Genomic DNA, 18,533 nt, shown 5'->3' with positions numbered 1-18,533 from the left:
ATTGTTGTTGATTTTGTGTTTGCTGAGTCTTTACATTTTTCTAGTTTTTTATTTTGACTTGTAGGATTATTAGTTTACTTTGTGATTACCTTAATATTTACCCCTATTTTTCTAAGTTTATACCAGTCTTTTATTTCTTTATATCGCCTTGACTTCCTTTCCATATGAAAAATCTATGTCTACATTTTTTAGTCCTTCTTTTTTGTTTTAATGTTGTCATTTTTTACATTTTGACATCTGTTTCCCTATTTTCAGTGTTTTTGCTTTGATTTACTTTTGTGACTTCCCTATCTGGGTTGATATCTGGTTGCTCTGTCCTATGTTCTAGTCTTGGGTTGTTATCTGATGTTACTGATTTTCTACCTGGAGGACTCCCTTTAGTATTTCTCATAATTTTGGTTTGGTTTTTGCAAATTCCCTAAACTTCTGTTTATCAGGAAATGCCCTAATTTCGTCATCATATTTGAGAGACAGTGTTGCTTCATATATAATCCACTTGCCGGCATGGTTTCTGCTGAGCTTATTCTTATTGACTCTCCTTTGTAGATTAATTTTTGTTTATCCCTAGCTGCTCTTAAAATTCTCTATCTTTGGTTTTGGCAAGTTTGATTATATGTCTTGGTGACTTTCTTTTGGGATCTACCTTATGTGGGGTTTGATGAGCATCTTGGATAGATATCTTGTCATCTTTCTCGATATCAGGGAAGTTTTCTGACAACAAATCTTCAAGAATTCTCCCTGTATTTTCTGTTATCCCCCCCCCTCCCCGTTCTGGTACTCCAATCACTCATAGGTTATTCCTCTTGATAGAGTCCCACATAATTCTTAGGGTTTCTTCATTGTTTTTTAATCCTTTTATCTGATTTTTCCTCATATAAATTGGTGTCAAGTGCTTTATCTTCAATCTCACTAATTCTGACTTCCATTACCTCAATTCTGCTCCTATGACTTTCTGTTGAGTTGTCTAATTCCAAAATTTTATTGTGAATCTTCTGGATTTCTGATTGCTGTCTCTCTATGGATTTTTGCAGCACATTAAATTTGTCATGCTATTCTCTGATCTTTCAATTTCCTCTATTGAGTGTTCTGAGTTTTGCTTAATTTCCTTCCTAATTTCTTGAAGAGTTCTGTATATTAATCTTTTGTATTCTGCCTCCAGTAATTCCAAGAAATTTTCCTCCTCTGGAAAATTTCTAGATTCTTTATTTTGGGAGCTTGCAGAAGCCATCATGGATTGCCTCTTTATTTGATTCGATATTGACTGTTGTCTCCAAGCCATCAATAAGTTATTCTATTTATTTATTTTATGTTTGCTTACTGTGTCCTAGCTTCTTGTTTTGTGTTTTGATATGCCCAAATAGGCTGCTTGTATGAGCTATTTTGATTACTGGCACCTTTGAAGATCTAATGTCCTGTCACCAGGTAGTTAGATCTGTTACTAGGTATGTGAGCTCAGGAGTCCGCCCACTCCCCCTGTATGGATTTCACCTCAGGTGCCCAGGTAGACATTCACCAAGAGTGTGGTGTAGCCTCTCACCTACAGTCCTAGACAGGCATGGGTGATTGATGTATGCACAGGCATCTGTCTGCAGCAGGGGGACACACTCTGAGCAAGTCATGGGGCTGACGGCCACCCCCAAGTGACCAGGAAGAAGGCATGTCCCTGTTCCCTAGAGCATGTAGGTTGGTGGGTTTTGCAGCTGGACTATGAGCACCCAATGCTGTTGGCTGTAAGGACTAGGGGGCACCACTTATTCATGGGCCCCTATTGCTGGTGGCTAGGTAGCATGAGTGGAGCCACCAGTCCTCAGGCCCTGATGTGGGTAAGTGAAGACCCTGCATAATGAGCAGAGCAGTGTCAAATGTCACAAACCCACCATTTCACAGCTGCAAGAGTTGAAGTTAGAATTCTGGTGTATACCCTGTTGTACTGTGGTAATGAGGACCTACGCTGTTGAGATGGGCCCACACAAGTCTATGCAGGGGGAAAGGCACTCCAATTCCATCGATCCCTTATGCCTGTGCCTAGGCAAAGGAGCTGTGCCTACCCTGGGTTCCTGGCTTGGGGGAGCCAGCAGTTTATTTTTCCCCGTTTGTTAATTTGTTTACTCTCCAAGGCAGGGAGAATGGCTCCTGGTGCGTGATGGATTCTACTTCTGGCCCAGGGGCTCAGCAATTGCTGTAGCTGGTCTGGGACCCAGTGCAGAGCAGGGAGCACGGAGGTAAATGTGAGAGAGGCTTTCTCCCAAGGGGGTTATTCTTGATCAGCGCGGTGGACCGTACGCAATTACTTATCTTTCGCTGGATTGAGGGCTGCTTCTTACAGGTGTTGGGTGTCGAGTAGACTCTCTGGTGCTGAGTCTCTCCTGGTGTGGAAAATGCACCTCCCAAGCACTGCCACTTGCCTGCCTCACCAGGTCAGGTCTGGAAACTCCTTGCTGCTTCCGAACTGTCTCTCCCTCCCGCTGCCACTCAGTCCAGTTCCTCAACTCTGCCTTTGATGTTCAGGGCTCCCAGATTGCCAAATAAAATCGATTCACTTGTTTTTTCAGGTCTTTGTTGTAAGAGGGTTCACCGGAAGTGTCTGACTACTCTGCCATCATGGCCCTGCCACCCCCTCCCCCATTATTTCAATGTGTCTCTGAAATAGCGGGAAGAGTTCTACCCCCATGCTTGTGTACAGGGTAATGTACATACATTCATAGAGCCCAGCACCACCTGGCATGTAGGGTAAGTTCATTTCGGCGCTTTCATAACCAGCTTTAGGACACACACTTAAGTTCTCCAGTAGTGTTGCTTATAGTAGAGTTTAGTAGGAGAATGAATGTTGGCTTTTGAATCTTGTTTCTGCCCCTTAATAACGTATCTTTCAGCAAGTTGCCTAGTTTTGTCTAACCCCTGAAAAATGAGGATAATACCATTTCCCCCACAGTGTAGATGAAGAGATTATGGAAGCCTGGCAGGTTGCACAGTTCCTGGCCTGTAGAAGAGGCTAGAGAGCCAGTCAGCTTTATTATCTGTGGTAATGCTTTTGTTCTGTACAACGGGAACATGGAAGACAGATTCCCTTTCAATTGTCACCTCCTCCAAAGTCTCTCTCAGACCCCTCACCTTTGTTTTGTGATGTTAACAATTCCCTGAAAATGGTAAAATAGCTCTGACATGGAAAAAGTTTTGTGGTAAAGAGAATTGGATTTTTTGCCTAAAGACCATTATCCAAATTCTTTCTTTGTCAATTATTGGCTATGTGACCTTCCAAAAGTCACAACTTCTTTGAGCCTTGGGACACTTGGGGGCAATATAATCAACTTCATAGGGTTGTGCTAAGGATTAAATGAGATGTTTGATAGAGTGCCTCATAAAGCATTATGCATTATAAAGGTATCATGTGTTCATTACAGCATTGCATCCTCTATCCCCTCTCCCTAATTTTTTTTTTATGCTATATATATTTCATCTACAAATGTACACCACCCTTCTATCTCACAATTAATGTGTGATTTTCCATAGTTATTTGAAAACTGTGGTTGAGCGTTATAAAATTAATCTCTACCCTAGCTTGGACAGAGGCCTGATTGCATAATGGTTAAGCACTAGGCAGTTAACAGAAAGGTTGGCAGTTTGAACTTTCTCTCTGTGAGAGAAAGACCTGTCGATCTGCTTCTGTGAAAATTACAGCCTACAAAACTCTATGGGGCAGTTCCACTCTGTCACATCGGGCCACTGAGTCAGAATCGACTTGGTGGCACCTAACAACAACTAGCTTGGAAAGGAGAAAAATGGGCATGGATTCTACCCAGTTTGAGGGCCTAATCTATCAGCTTTCCAGGGAAAACTTCTGCAAGATGATCAATTGTACATTAGGAAATCTAATGAGTTTTCAGTTTGAGTAGCAAAGAAATAAAAAAGCTGAAGCTACAAAAATAGGGCCAAGTCTTTTCCCCAAGACGGTCCCTCTCTTCTTATCCACACCACACCCAGGTTTCCTGGCCCATCCAGGTAATGGCAAAGGCCCATAGGTTCATGGCCACTGGGAGCTGTGGAAGCCTTTCCTCCCATCCTTCTGAGGTGATGCTCTGGCAGGGAGTTCTTGTAGATGCAAGGAAGGGCTGGCTCTCTGGAAAGACTGGGAGCATTTTCTCTGGACCAAAGGAAAGGGCTCTAGCATAGTACTGAAGAGTTATAATTTGGGCTAAAGAAATGTAGGTGTCAAAGGAGCTGGGGACGTCAAGGAAATTGGTTCCAGACCTGACTGTTAACAAATGCTAAAAGCCCTTAGAGAAAACTCCTTGTTCTAATGCTTTGGGACCCAGAGCCACCATATTACACAACTCCAGGGGCACTATTTACAGTGTGCTTTATGATGTACTATAGGGGGCACCATTCATCTAGAATACAATGTAAGTTGTGCAACAGGGCTTTGCTGGGACCGAATCCTTCAAGGGCCACATTTCTAGTCACTAACAAAATCTTGGTTCTTACTGTACTTTTCTCCTTACAATGTACTGATTTCAATCACAAACAAACCAGACAAACAAGTAAAACATTTTTAAGCCTCGGCCAAAATGTCAGGAGGGATATTGGGTAATACAAGGAACCCTCTTGGCACAATGGTTAAGCATTCAGCTGCTAACCAGAAGGTTGGTGGTTCAAATCCACCCAGCAGCTCTGCAGGAGAAAGACTTGTCTATCTGCTTCTGTAAAGATAACAGCCAAGAAAACCCTATGGGGCAGCTCTACTTTGTCACACGAGGTCACTGTGAGTTGGAATCGACTCAGTGGTACCCAACAACAACAGTGGGTAATATAATGTTTCCAGATGTGCACCATTTAAAATTCCTAAGTGTGCAGTGGATAATGTATTTATGAGAAAAGCTTAAAATTCATTGATGATAACTTTTTTCCCCACTTAATTTGGGTATAATAATTCCCAGAATTTGTTAATCCAAAAGAGTCTCAGTAAAAATATAAGAGAATAGAAAATTGTACTTTACTTTTAAATAGATTCCAAAGTCATCTCTCTGCCTCAGGCTCTCAAGATAAAAGACAGCAGCTGTGTAATTCAGGCAGTAGGTCTGGTGGCTCTGACAGAGGCTTCCTCGGAAATGCTGTGTGAGAAGAGCAGAAAGGGAATCAATAGAAGCAGGAAAGCACTAACCTCTAACAGACTTTCTCTTTCTTGTCACTTCTATCATTAACCAGAACAGGGAAAAGTAGAGAGCATTGTCAAGCAGATGTGACTGTGTGGATACAAACAGTGTTCTCATAAAGAACATGTAATCTCTACCATAAACATTCGTTTAAAAAACCCACGATATTCTCAAACAGCTGACTCATCAGTAAATAATCTTTTTTCTATGGTGTTGTTGTGTGCTGTCAAGTCGATTCTGACTCATAGAGACCCTCTAGGACAGAGTAGAATGGCCCTATAGGGTTTCCAAGGCTGTAATCTTAGCAGAAGCAGACTGCCACATCTTTCTCCTGTGGAGCTTCAGGTGGGTTCAAACTGCTTACCTATCGATTAGCAGCCAAGTGCTTAATCACTGCATCACCAGGGCTTCTTCTTCTTCTTTTTTTTTTCTTTACGTAAAGAAAATTCTAAAGGAGCCCTGGTGGTACAATGGTTAAGCACCTGGTTGCTAACCAAAAGGTCAGTGATTCGAACCCCCCAGCTGCCCTGAGGGAGAAAGACATACAGTCTGCTTCAGTAAAGGTTAAAGCCTTGGAAACCCTATGGAGGTAGATCTACTTTGTCCTATAGGGTTGCTATGAGTTGGAATCGACTCAACTGCAATGGATTTGGTTTTTGTTTTTTTTAAAGAAAATTTTATTTGGGACATCTTGATTTAATTCACCCTTTACTTCTGTTTATGCTTTGGTGAGGGCTACATACCCTGGATGGCACCTAATAACACATACTACCTTCAATTCTGGTGTCCGTGTTGGTTGATGTTAAACTTGTGTTGGCAGTAAATGATTAAAATAACAACATTCAACTTTTCAACAAATATTCCTCAAACATATCCATAAATTTAATTCTCCTACTGGCTTCTAAAAATGTAGAGTCAAATTTGGGGCACCTCTACTAAGTGTGGAGCCCTGGTGGCACAGTGGTTAAGATCTACAGCTGCAAACCAAAAGGTTGGCAGTTTGAATCTGCCAGCAGCTCCTTGGAAACCTGATGGAGTTTCCTACTCTGTCCTATAGAGTCACTATGAGTTGGAATTGACTCAATGGCAATGGGTTTTCTTTTTTTTTTTTTTTTTTGGTCTATACTGTATTTAATAGCATGCATTTTTGCATAGTAGTCTTATCCAATTTTCCCTTTTCTTCATTATTCTTATTTAATACCTTAAACCTACTATAATGCCTTACTTCCCCAGGAAACATTTTCTACTCATAATTCCTCCCATGTCCCAACCTAGAAGGTTTCCTATGCTGAACACTCGTAATACCCATGTTCCTCCCCCCTGCTCCAGTATTTGTCTCAGTTTAATTATGTAATCATTAGTGCCATTATGAGATTAATTTCTTCCCCACCAGACTGAAAATTCTCTAAGAGCAGGGGATGCACATTATGGCGTACAGGGTGTATTGTGTAGCCCTATATAAAGTACTTAGTAAGTACTCAATAAATTTCAATTTTTTTTTCCATTATGGATTGTAAGAATTCAAGTCTTGCTGAATGTGAAAAGACGAAGATTGGATTGAAAAGTTCAACGTAAAAAAAAAAAAAAGTTGAGGTAGGTGTTCAAATATCTACTCAAGAAATGGATAACTTTTACCAAACCAGGAATACAAGTTTTCCTTTTTTCTTGGTGTTCCACACACAGAGTATTATTAAGGGTGTTGATGAATTTGAAGGTTTATTTTGTTCCTTTCTGAGAGACTGGCACTTTTGTTAGAAGAACAACTGAACCATGTAATTAGCATACGCTAAACTATTGCCATGAATATTGCTTTAAATTGAAGTCATTTAAAAAACGGACTTGGAAATGTATTTCCCATGCATGCAGATTTTTTTGTGTTAATAAAACCTACACAGGCAATGTGACAATGGGAAAAACAGAATCTGAAAGTTATTTTGGAAAATGTTGATTAGCAAGGAAAGGAATAGTTCCTCTGTGGGAGGGTAGCAATGAAACTTTTCCTGGAACAAAAACTCAAGTAGATATAAACAATTTTCCAGGGAGGTGGGTGAATTTACTTGATGAAATTGAGATCTCCTGGAAGGATTTTACCTTCATGAGCACGGAAATGAAATCCATTGATGGTGCATTCTCAGAAGTGTCTACATAGTCCTTGATGATGTCGAAAAGACTGTTCACAAAACCAAAGCTTGTCTAGGGCCAGAGAAAAAGAAACCAAGAGTACAGCACACACCCAGGGTTGAAGAATAAACATTTGATGGACTTGAACTATCATCCTTACAGGTGTTTTCCATTTCAGATTTACCTCCTAGCAAAATTTAATATTTATTTTTCTCCACTCTCCAATATATTTATATATTCTTGTTATCTCTGTTCCATTTATTTTTAGAGGGATGATCTTATTTATTTCTAATGTATGTGAGAAAAGGACATTCACTGGAGAATAAACATTTATGATGGTGATGGAGATTTTAGGAATATGTCTACTTTCTTAAACAGTAATGGGAAAATGGAAAGTATTACCAAAGGGTAACTAATATTTGGCATCTATTGGAAAGATGACGAAGGATTTTGACTTCTTTTTTATTAACCTGAATTTCTGACCAAAACATTACATGGGATGGAATATGGAATAAACCATATTCAACATGCCAATATGGATGGAATACAAGTCACAGGAATAGACCAAGCATGAGCTTTCATGATCCTCTGATGAATTTTAAAACATGGCTACAGGCATCTGCCTTCTTTGGCTTACCTGACTTAACTCCTCCAGGTTTGCAAAAAGTCTCCATAAGTCCACATCCAGGAGGTACTCGTGAGTTTGTAGATATTTTAGTGTATTCATAAAGATCTTTAAAAAAAAATGCATGTTACTTCCTGCTTTTTAATTTTGAAACTTGCCCTTTGAAGGAACGTCAAACACAAATCTCCTGTGTATAACTTTACAAAACAATCTAGAAATCAGTATTCTCATGGTTGTAAGAGTTTTGCTAAAACAAACAATGACATTTAAACTTCATAGAACATATTGGAAGTATGCTCTGCAGTGGGAAGTTATTGTTGCTTATGTGAAGCTTAACAACATTCTTGTTGAAAAATAATCTACCCATATGGGCTCTTTCTGTACACAGCACCAAAGAAATCTCATAGTTTCTCTTCTGGCTGACAACACTAACTTGATAGCAAATCAGCATTCACTCTGTGTTCTCATTTATTTCTTCCTCTTCAAAAGAACCAAATGTTCTCTACCTTCAGGGAATTAAAAGTAGAGAATTAATGAATTAATATATGATTATTAGTAAAATGTTTAGATTTGGACAAAGACAAATATTAATAAAAACAAGAGAATATTTATGTTATTATTTAAATTTGATTTGCGGCTTTCACAATGGAAGAACTACTTTACAGCAAGTTAAGAAGGAAGAACTACAATCCTCACAAATAACCTTCCCCTCTTTCTAGAAAGTAGAGCAGATCAATTTATTGAAATAGGAAGGCTTTGCATATTTATGACAGGAAGCATTCAAAGGGACCAATTATTTTAAGAATTTTAGGTGTGAAAAGACTGGTCTATAGATCACTAACCTCTAATTTTTATTTCCCTATGATTTACTTAGTGTAGTGCTTCTTGAACTTGCATCAGAATCACCTGGAGGCCTTGTTAAGCCAGGGTTGCTGGGTCCCTCATGTAGTAGTTCTATATTGCTAGAGTTTCGGGTTTAGTGGAGCCCTGGTGCCATAGTGGTTGAGAGCTCAGCTGCTAACCGAAAGGTCAGCAGTTTGAATCTACCTTGGAAACTCCATAGGGCAGTTCCAGCCTGTCCTATAGGGTCACTATGAGCCAGAATAGACTTGATGGCAACGGGTTTGGGTTTTGGTTTCTGATTTAGTATATCCATGATGGGGTCTGAGAATTTGCATTTCTAACAAGTTCCCCAGTGATCCTGATGTTACTGATCTAGGGATCACACTTGGAGAACGACTTGGAGCTTCCCAAACCCATATATTATAGACTCTCTAGGAATTTGTCAGTATTCAAGCATTTAAAACATATAGTTATAAGAACTCATCACTATAGACAAACTGGTAAAATTTAGAAGTAAATATTTCTTTTGCATAAGATTCTTTGCTTTACAGAAAAGTTTGCCTTCTTTTAAATAAAGTCCTCCAGTATTTTATTTTATTTTATTTTTTACTGTTCAAGTCACATAAATTCAATTTACAAGCAACTTTGAGACAATCATATTGATTGTATAAAGGGAGGTACATATATACTTCAAATACACTGGCACATTTCAGAATAAGTAAATGCAGATTAAACTGAGAATGGTAGTTTGAAAAGCCTGTGCAGGTTATAGTGGAATAGAATGTTCTGCACTGTTTATTGGAGCGAAGGAGGCATTACAGCTCAGGGAGCTAGTGCTCTGTAGTGAACATTTATTGGCCACTTCCCAGCTTCAATACTCCCTTTCCCCTTCCAGCATCTTGGTTTTCATCTCAGTATCTACTCTTCCCCACAGACTGCATGGGAAGCAAACCTCACTCCCAGGGATGGGCCCTGATTGCCTTAAGCCATTCAGTACATTCCTTCTTCAGCCAGAGTAGTTGGTTCAAGGGTGGGCATGTGACCTAAGCCAGTCCCATCAAAATGAATCTCAAAACTTTTGCTATGAATGCTGAGAAGAGATCCTTTCTCTCTCTCTCTCAGTGCATGGAATCAAAGATGGTAGCTATTCTGTGACTACAAGGGAAGTCACTCATAGCATGAGGGTGATGCCATGGAAGGCAGAGATGAGAGACAGCAAGAAACTTTGCCTTCATTTTGAACTCCTTCATCAAACCAACATTGAATATTCTCCTACTTCTGTACTTCTGTACCTGGGCCAATAACATGTTTTATTATTTAAGTTAGTTTTCTGTTACTCGCTCCTGGAAGCATCCTAACTGCTACAGTCTCTAAGTTTCAACTTTCTCATAGAATATGAAATTTAAATTTTGCCGATAAAGTACTAAGCAGTGTGATTGACAATAAATATTACTTAAAGAAAATAATGACTGACATTGGTAAAGCACTTGATAGATTTCAAAGGTAACTAATTTGATTCTCACAATAACCTCACAAGGTAGCTGAGATGGCACCTGTCATCCCCGTTTTATAGCTTTGGACAGGGATTGTCAAATTACAGCCTGTGGGCAAAATCTGGTCAGCTGTTTTTGTAAATAAAGTTTTATGGGAACACAGCCACACACATTTGTTTACATATTGTCTCTGGCTGCTTTTGCACTGCAGTGTTAAAGCTGAGTAGTTGCAACAAAGATTGTATGGCCCACAAAGCCTAAAACATCTACTTTTTGGCCCTTTACAGAAAAACTATGCTGACCTCTGTTTTAGGATATGAAGGCCTAGACTTTCCTAAGGTCACACAGCAAATCAGAGACACATCCAGCACTTGAACTCAGGCCTCACAAGCATAATGCTTTTTCCCTGAGTAAGACAGTAACCAGGATTCAAAAGTGCTTATGGGTAGGGGCAAACCCAGGGCACCATTTTCTTAGAACACAACGTGAAAACACTGTGAATATACTACTTACTGTGAATCCACTCTATTACATGTGAAGGTAGCCCTGCAAATCTGCCCCTGTGCCCTCCAGCTGATAAAAGCATTAGCAAGAGCTCCAAAAGAGGAAGTTGTTCAAAAGTGAAATGGGCTGCCTTTAGGGCAGTTGTGAGCATCTTGACACGAGGAGTGTGTAAACAGAGGGTGAGAATAAGGCAAAAATGATGAGGACATCAGCTGGGGAATTGGATTAGTTCACTTAGAAGATCACATCCAGTTAGGAGAGGTTTACTCAAGAAACTAATGTAGAGACAATAAAGTGGTAAGTAAACAAAAACAATAAATAAAATTTTCTTAAAGATTCCCTAAAAGAAAGGGGGAGGGGCTTTTTTTTAAAGCATGGAAGAGGAAAACAAATCCCCAAGGGATCAAATGAATATTTTTTGTTTACTACAAAAATTAAACCAGTTATTACCATCTTAAGAACCAATAAATGGTCCAAAAAATAAGTGCATTCACTCGTGAAAAGTTCCCACATGGCCTCTTGCTGCCTTCTCAAGTCTAATTGATCAGTAGGAAGTTTTTGATGCGTTTCCATGACTTCAGTCCAGGTCTTATCCTGCACATGGGGAGAAAAATGGTGAGCAGAACACTTCCACCTCAATGGCCTGACCTGTTCACTATTTACTCTGGCTTGTGAACAGCAGGATCAAGCAATCCCCGAACTCATCATTTTCTTCTGCAGGTCCAGGGTACCCCTCTTTGCTTCTCAAATGACCCAAACACAGCTTCTCTGTGAGTGACTTTGGGAAGCCAATACCCTCCCCAATGCAAAGCACGGCAATGTGTGATACATGTTGTTTTTGGTTTAAAATGAAAAGGAATTAAAATTGATGTTGTTTTAAAAAAATAGGGACAACGCTAGGGGCCCTAATACATGGCATAAATTCAATACAAACCATAACTAATAATTTACAAACACTAGAAGGTAAACTAGGTAAGTGGGAGCTCTTAAAAATTAAACACTTATGCTCATCAAAAGACTTTACCAAAAGAGTAAAAAGAGAACCTACAGACTGGGAAAAAATTTTTGGCTATGACATATCTGACAAGGGTCTAATCTCTAAAATCTATAGAATACCTCAACAAAATTGATGTTGTTTTAAGTTATGATTGAGAATTTGAGTCCTTTTCAGTTTATTACAAAAAATTCTCAAAAAACCACAAACCCTGAAAGAAGCCAGTCTGAAAATGCTACATACTGCATGATTCCAAGTGTATAACCATATGGAAAAGGCAAAACTATAGAGACAGGGAAAAGATCAGTAGTTCTTCAAGAGGAGGTGGGGAAGGATGCATAGGTAAAACACAGGGCATTTGAAAGGCAGTGAAACTTTTCTGCATGATACTATGATAGTGGTTATATGATATTATGGGGCCCTGGTAAAGCAGTGGTTAAGAGCTATGGCTGCTAACCAAAAGGTCAGCAGTTCGAATCCACCAGTCACTCCTTAGAAAGTCTATGGGGCAGTTCTACTCTGTCCTCGAGGGTCCCTATGAGCTGGAATCAACTCGACAGCAACAGGTATTTAACATTATGCATTTGTCAAAACTTATAGAACTGTACAATATAAAGAGTGGACCATAATACAAATTAGGGACTTTAGCTAATAATAATGCATCAATATTGGCTCATCAATTGTAACAACTGTACCACACTAATGCAAGATGTTAATAATAGGAGAAACGGTGTGCAGGGGGAGAGGGTGTACTTGGCAACTCTGTCTACTTTCTGTGCAATTTTTCTGTAAACCTAAAACTGCTCTAAAAAATAACATGTATTAAAAAAAAAAAAAAAAAAAAAACCAAACAGAACCATTAAAAAAAGAACCCTAAACCCCAAACTGGGAGTTCTGATTTCAGGTTTCACTGGCAAAGCTTGTTGAAATCAACTACTGAAGAATTACGAAATAAGAATTTTAGAGCTTAAAGAGATCTTTAGAAATTGTGCTAGCAAAAGCAACTTAATTTTCAGATGAGGATAGCTGAGGGCCAGAGAGTGAATGGGAATAACATTTGCATAGGGCTTTACAGTATACAAAGCACTCCCATCTCCATCATCTTGTTTCAGGTAAAACGGCTTTCCAGAGATTACAAAGTGCATTGGAGCAGGGCAGATCCTGTCCCTCCCAGCCCTGGTTCTTCCTCCCGCACTTTGCTGTCCTTTGAACAAGGTAATAATTTGACAATTTTAAAATAACGGCTAAAAAATAAAAAGCCATGATGCACTGTAAACAATTTATGAGATACCTTAAGGTTGTGGAACTCATATTCCCTGAAGTCTGTAATCTTCACAGAGGAAAGGCAGTTTTCCAGGTCAGATATGTGCTTGAGTTTGTCCTTGCCCTGCTCAAAGATTGTTAGAAACAGGATTTACAAGCATGAATTCTTTAAGGACACAACTTTGCTAGCCTCAGCATCTTTGGTTCATTCTCAAACATTCATGAGGACACACTACATATTTTGTCTTTAAACCATTCACAGTTTCAAAACCATTTCCGAGCAGTAGTCTGAGCCAGCAGTTAATCAGTTGCTGTCGCGTTAACTCTGACTCATGGTGCCCCCACGTGTGTCAGAGTAGAACTGTGCTCCATAAAGTTTTCAATGGCTGATTTTTTGGAAGCAGATAGCCAGACCTTTCTTTTGAGATGCTTCTGGGTGGACTCAAATCTCTAACCTTTTGGTTAGCAGCCAAGCACATTAACCATTTTCACCACCAAGGGACCCACAGAATCATAGAAATGTCAGGCCTGGAGGAGAGAGCCCAGTGCCTGTCTAAACTTCTCATTTTACTAATGAAAATAAATAAATAAATAAATAAGAGCAAGGCATGGAATGGTTCTGAAGCAAATAGATGGACTCTAAGTCAAGTCTTACCCAATACAATGACACAAACTCCTTCATGATTTTAATTTTCTGAATTCTGGATCATGGGACTTTAGCATCAACAGATGCCTCAGTTCAAGCCTTCATTTAGCAGGTGACTAAGTAAAGTCCAGAGTATTAACGGAACTTGCCCAATACAATAATTCTGTGCTAAAGAATACCAGAATATGCTAGAAACTCTAGTTTCCTTAGACTGGAACCACTCACTTATTATTGTTACAATGTTTAATAATCAGATTACAAAGGTAATACATGATTATTGCAGAAAAGTTGGGAAACAAAGAAAAATCCAAAGAAAACAAGAACTACCCACAATCCTCACCCCTAGATTACCACTGAAAACATTCTTTTCTGAACATATGCATAATTAATTTTTAAATGTGTCATATATACACATCTTTTTGTAATCTGCTTTTTTCATTTACTATATCGTGAACATTTTTTTTGCCTCATTCAATACTCTGTCACAATATCAAGAATTACCCATGTAAAGAGTTTATTTTATCTACTGAACCAGGAAGAAGCTGTCAAATAACAATGTATGAGGCTTCATAAAGTCAACTTGGCCGTATTTCAAATGCATGTTTATCAGAAATAATTTTTTACTCATTCTAGTGCTTCATGGTTAATGATGCTGGCATAGATCTAAGCTGTTTGGTAGAAGTTAATCAACTTTTATGTTAATGGAAAAGAGAAGGCACCGGTTATCTACTGTTGTGAGTAGGGGGCTGCCTGTGTGTCTGAAAGGAGACCCCATGACAGTTTCAGAATGTGCTAGAGGGAGCAACAGTGCTGTGGCTGCTTTTTCTGGTAGGGTGATGGCCCTGGAAGAGGAAACCTATTGTAAACTCACTAGTTTCCACAGTAGCAAAGGAATCTTGGAGCCCGTTGGGGACCTCCTACAGCAGTTGGGGCATATGCCTCTTGTTGATGTCTGAAACTATAGTGACTGCATGTTGTGGAAATAAAAAAATCAGCTGCAAGTTGGAAAAAAAACAGGAGGAGACAATGGAAGCAGCGTTGGAGTTGGGGAAAGTGGGCACCAGTCTCGTATCTGGAACGGCAGGCACTGTGGCTTTCTGTGTGTTTGACCAGCCTCCTGGCCAAAGCCTTTGTGGAGCTCCCAGTAAGAAGGGAGGAGACATTCCTCTAGAAGGCCACATTAACTCTTTAAGTCACAGGTGCATTTAGTGTCTCGTTCCTTCACTAGGGTGGCATAGGTTAGGAGAAGAGAAGGGAAACATTTAAAGGGTATTTGAGAGGATATTGGGGCAAAGAAAAGTGATAAACTAAGGTTTATTCCGGGGTCTCAAATTAACTAAGGGGTGGGTGGAATGGAAATTTGTGGTAGGCAATGGTGACATGGAACTGGAGTGTAATTGAAGGTTAAGGCTGAATATACACGTTTTGGAGTGATTGACAGAGAGATGACATTGCCTATATGAGGACAGACCAGATCTTTGTGAGCTCTGATGATAAAGAGTGAAGAGTGTTCAGGTCTGGTTATGGGGAGCCTCAGAGTTGGAGGAGCAGTGCTGTGTCATGACTAAAACAGACTCAGAGCCAGACTGCTTGGGTCTGTAGGGGCGAATTGTTGCTTATGAGCTGTGTGATCTCGGGCAAGCTACTCAACCTCTCTGAACTACAGTTTCCCCAGCTATAAAATGTGGATAATAACGTTACCTACCTTGTTGAGTTGTGATAATAAATGAGTTAACATACGTAAATTATGACACACATAAACAGGAGCACATGTAAATACAAAATGTGCCTGGCAACGTGATAAACATGACACACATGTTTGCTTTTATTACTAATATTGTTATTGGTGCTTGGGGAGGAAGGAAGGGATGGAGGGACCGAGTGAGCTAGCGAGGGAGCGAGCAAGGAAGGAAGCAGAAGAAAAATCTGTAATAGGTTGGGAAAATACATTACAACTTCGTAATGTGTTTATTATATTGGTGTGGAATTGTCACTTATATAGATAAGAATTACTGGTAATTCAGGCCAAGAGGATGAAGGAAAGAAGTAGAGGCATTGATTTTAAGGGGAACAGATGTCACGTCCTTGTGAAAATGAGTCTTAAAAGAGTAGATTTACCTTCTTAAGGTTGCTGAAAACATCTTGTCATTCCACTAATTATTCTGTCTTTGTGCATCTCCACGACTGCCCTTCCAACACTGTGCATGCCATTTTGCACATTTTTGCCCCCAGTTTATAGATTGGTCCCACCTTCTCAACTGTGAGCTGGTAATGGACATCTTGGTATACTGGGTGTCTAGTCCAGTGCGTGATACATACAGACAATCCACACTTGTATGGGGAACAAGTTACTTCTTTACAGGGAGAAAATGGATGGATTGTTACAACTTGTAGGAGTATCCCTTTCTAGTTAAGCACTTCCCTTCTGAAAGCACATCCTGTCTCCCCAGTGGCCCTTAGAAGTTCCCTGCTCTGGAGAAGCTTGTGGAGGGCCCTCTTCTCCAGGGTCTTCATACCAGATGAGTGACTGGCACTGCATCATTTATATGAGGAAGAACACAGGAAAGGCTGCATGATAGACCCCATCTCAGACCTGTCTGGAAAATAGCCAAAGAATGTCCCGAAAGAGCAGCAAAGTGAGAATGACTGAAGATCACCAGCATTAGGTCATAATTTTATGAACAGTTTACGGTTTGCAGCTTGTAATGTTTAGAGCGTGTCCCATATAAACATTTTGTTCTTGCAAAAATAATGTGAAAGTCACTCAAATACATGGTTATGAGAACAAATTGTTTTTCAAATCCTAATTAAGAAAAATCCTAAAAATAACTGTGGTTGGTATGGATTGAGTGCTTTTGATGTGTCAATATCTGGAGTAAGTTCCACATGTATTACCTTATTTACTCCTCACAACCACTCTATGAGGGTAGCTCTATTTTCATCTGCCTTTATAGAGAAGGAACTCGAAGGTGAGGGACGTGAACTCTTTTCGCCAAGGTTGCACAGCAGTAAGTGGAGCAATTAGAATTGGAGCCTCAGGGGACCTTTAATTTAGCTATAGAAGGGTCAGTGAAAAAGAGGAAGACCCTCAACGAGATGGACTGACACAGTGGCTGCAACAGTGGGTTCAAGCATAACAGTGATCATGAGGATGGAGCAGGACCAGGCAGTGTTTCATTCTGTTGTACAGAGGGTTGCTATGAGTTGGAACTGACTCGACAGAACCTAACAACAACAATGACTGGACTTAAAAAATTCAGTGTGTTTGTGTCCACAGAACCCGCAATAACTGATCCTAAACTGATTGCAGAAGCCATATAGGCAGACTTTCAACAGAAGTAGTGACAATAACTACCCGTGGGACACACATTGCTGCTGTTGGCTGCAATGTACAGGTATTGCCACTGGTGTCAGGATTGGGGGCATTGGTAGCTCAGTGGTAGAATTCTTACCTTCCATACAGGAGATCTGGGTTCAATCCCTGGCCAATGCACCTCATGTGCAGCCACCACCCATCTGTCAGTAGAGGCTTGTGTGTTGCTATGATGCTGAACAGGTTTCAGCAAAGCTTCTAGACTAAGATGGGCTAGGAAGAAAGCCTGGTGATCTACTTTCAAAAAAATCAGCCAATGAAAATCCTATAGATTACAACAGTTCAATACCCATCTGACCATGGGGATGACGCAGGACCCGACAGCATTCCATTTCGCTGTGCGTGGGATCACCATGAGTGATCACCATGCCGTAGCTGTCTCCACGGCAGCTAACAACAACTGTTAGGAGAATGCACAGCCAGTCCCTTCCCTTCCTCCAGAAAACAGAAGTGAAGAGTTGGGTTGTGGTCACTAGCACTGCCTCCCTTCACACACACAGGCTTGACGGTGGCCAGCCCTTTTCCTAGGCAGTAAAGAAGCAGAGACCATTAGTTTAGATTTATAACTCTTCAATCATCAGCAGAACCAATAATGAGTTAAAAAACCCACTAGGACTAATCCAACCAGCTTTCCCAGAAATAGAAATGTATTTGTAGAATCTGTGACTGTAATTTCTCATTAATTTTTTAATGTTGTCAGTATGCACGACACAACCTACAAACTGGGGCATATGCTTTGTTTTTTTGCAGAGCTCATTAACCACTGGCAATTAGCACTGTTTAGCTGCACAAAATGGCACCATTTGGCATGTTCTGTAGCCAATACTATGGATGTGATGTTACCATTTAAATTTCACTTGCCATCTTCCTTTAGGCAAAGATAAAGCAGAATGAAGAGGCTCTTCAGCCATTTCTTACTTTCTTATCCACCCACTGCCGTGGAATCAATTCTGACTCATAATGACCCTACAGGACAAAGTAGAACAGCCCCACAGGGTTTCCAAGGCTGTAAATCTTTACAGAAGCAGACTGCCACATCTTTTTCCCACAGAGGGGCTGGTGGGTTCAAACTGCCAACCGTTTGGTTAGCAGCCGAGTGCTTAACCTCTGTGCCACCAGGGCTCCTCTTCTTAGCCACAGGAGACTTAATTAAAACAAAAATGACATTGTACAACACTCACCACTCCCCTCTTGGAGAAAGGCCATCTTGGCTTCTTGGATTCTGGTGAGTGAAATTAAAGAAAATATATTATTACTTTGAGTAACTAGTGACAGATTGTGGCAATGCTTTACAAACCCTGCTTTTCTCATGAGAGAAACAGAATTTATTCTGCTTTAATTCTCCTTCTCTTGAGAATGCACAAAATGAATGTTTATACTTATGCTGATGAATGAATGAAGCGATGCTGCTACCTAAAGTTTGGTGTTCTATTGCTGATCAAAGGTAATATTGCCTGTCTCTTCACTAGAGTATTGTTTAGCCTCCTTTCCTCCATCACTTGCAGAAAAATCAATAAATGG

General features: G+C 40.0%; 1 protein-coding gene across 2 annotated transcripts in view; it reads right to left on the bottom strand.

Moving 5' to 3' along the window:
- The window catches only part of PLEKHG7 (pleckstrin homology and RhoGEF domain containing G7), a 42,371-nt gene extending 24,086 nt beyond the window's left edge, over positions 1 to 18,285 (bottom strand). The window contains exons 1-6 of one of the 2 annotated variants that reach the window (XM_004384201.3): positions 18,194 to 18,285; positions 13,022 to 13,117; positions 11,187 to 11,330; positions 7,909 to 8,004; positions 7,242 to 7,343; positions 4,995 to 5,108 (exon numbers count right to left, since the gene is read on the bottom strand). In XM_004384201.3, the coding sequence (XP_004384258.1) occupies positions 4,995 to 5,108; positions 7,242 to 7,343; positions 7,909 to 8,004; positions 11,187 to 11,309 (435 nt within the window). In that variant the 5' untranslated portion in view covers positions 11,310 to 11,330; positions 13,022 to 13,117; positions 18,194 to 18,285. Of the gene's footprint in view, positions 1 to 4,994; positions 5,109 to 7,241; positions 7,344 to 7,908; positions 8,005 to 11,186; positions 11,712 to 13,021; positions 13,118 to 18,193 lie in introns of those variants that run through there. The other variant, XM_023738561.1, reaches the window with a different exon arrangement.
- Positions 18,286 to 18,533: the final 248 nt, after the last annotated feature.

Source organism: Trichechus manatus, unplaced genomic scaffold (genome assembly GCF_000243295.1).
Source record: "Trichechus manatus latirostris isolate Lorelei unplaced genomic scaffold, TriManLat1.0 scaffold00119, whole genome shotgun sequence".
Lineage (NCBI taxonomy): Eukaryota > Metazoa > Chordata > Mammalia > Sirenia > Trichechidae > Trichechus > Trichechus manatus.
This window is presented reverse-complemented; position numbering and strand designations above follow the sequence as displayed.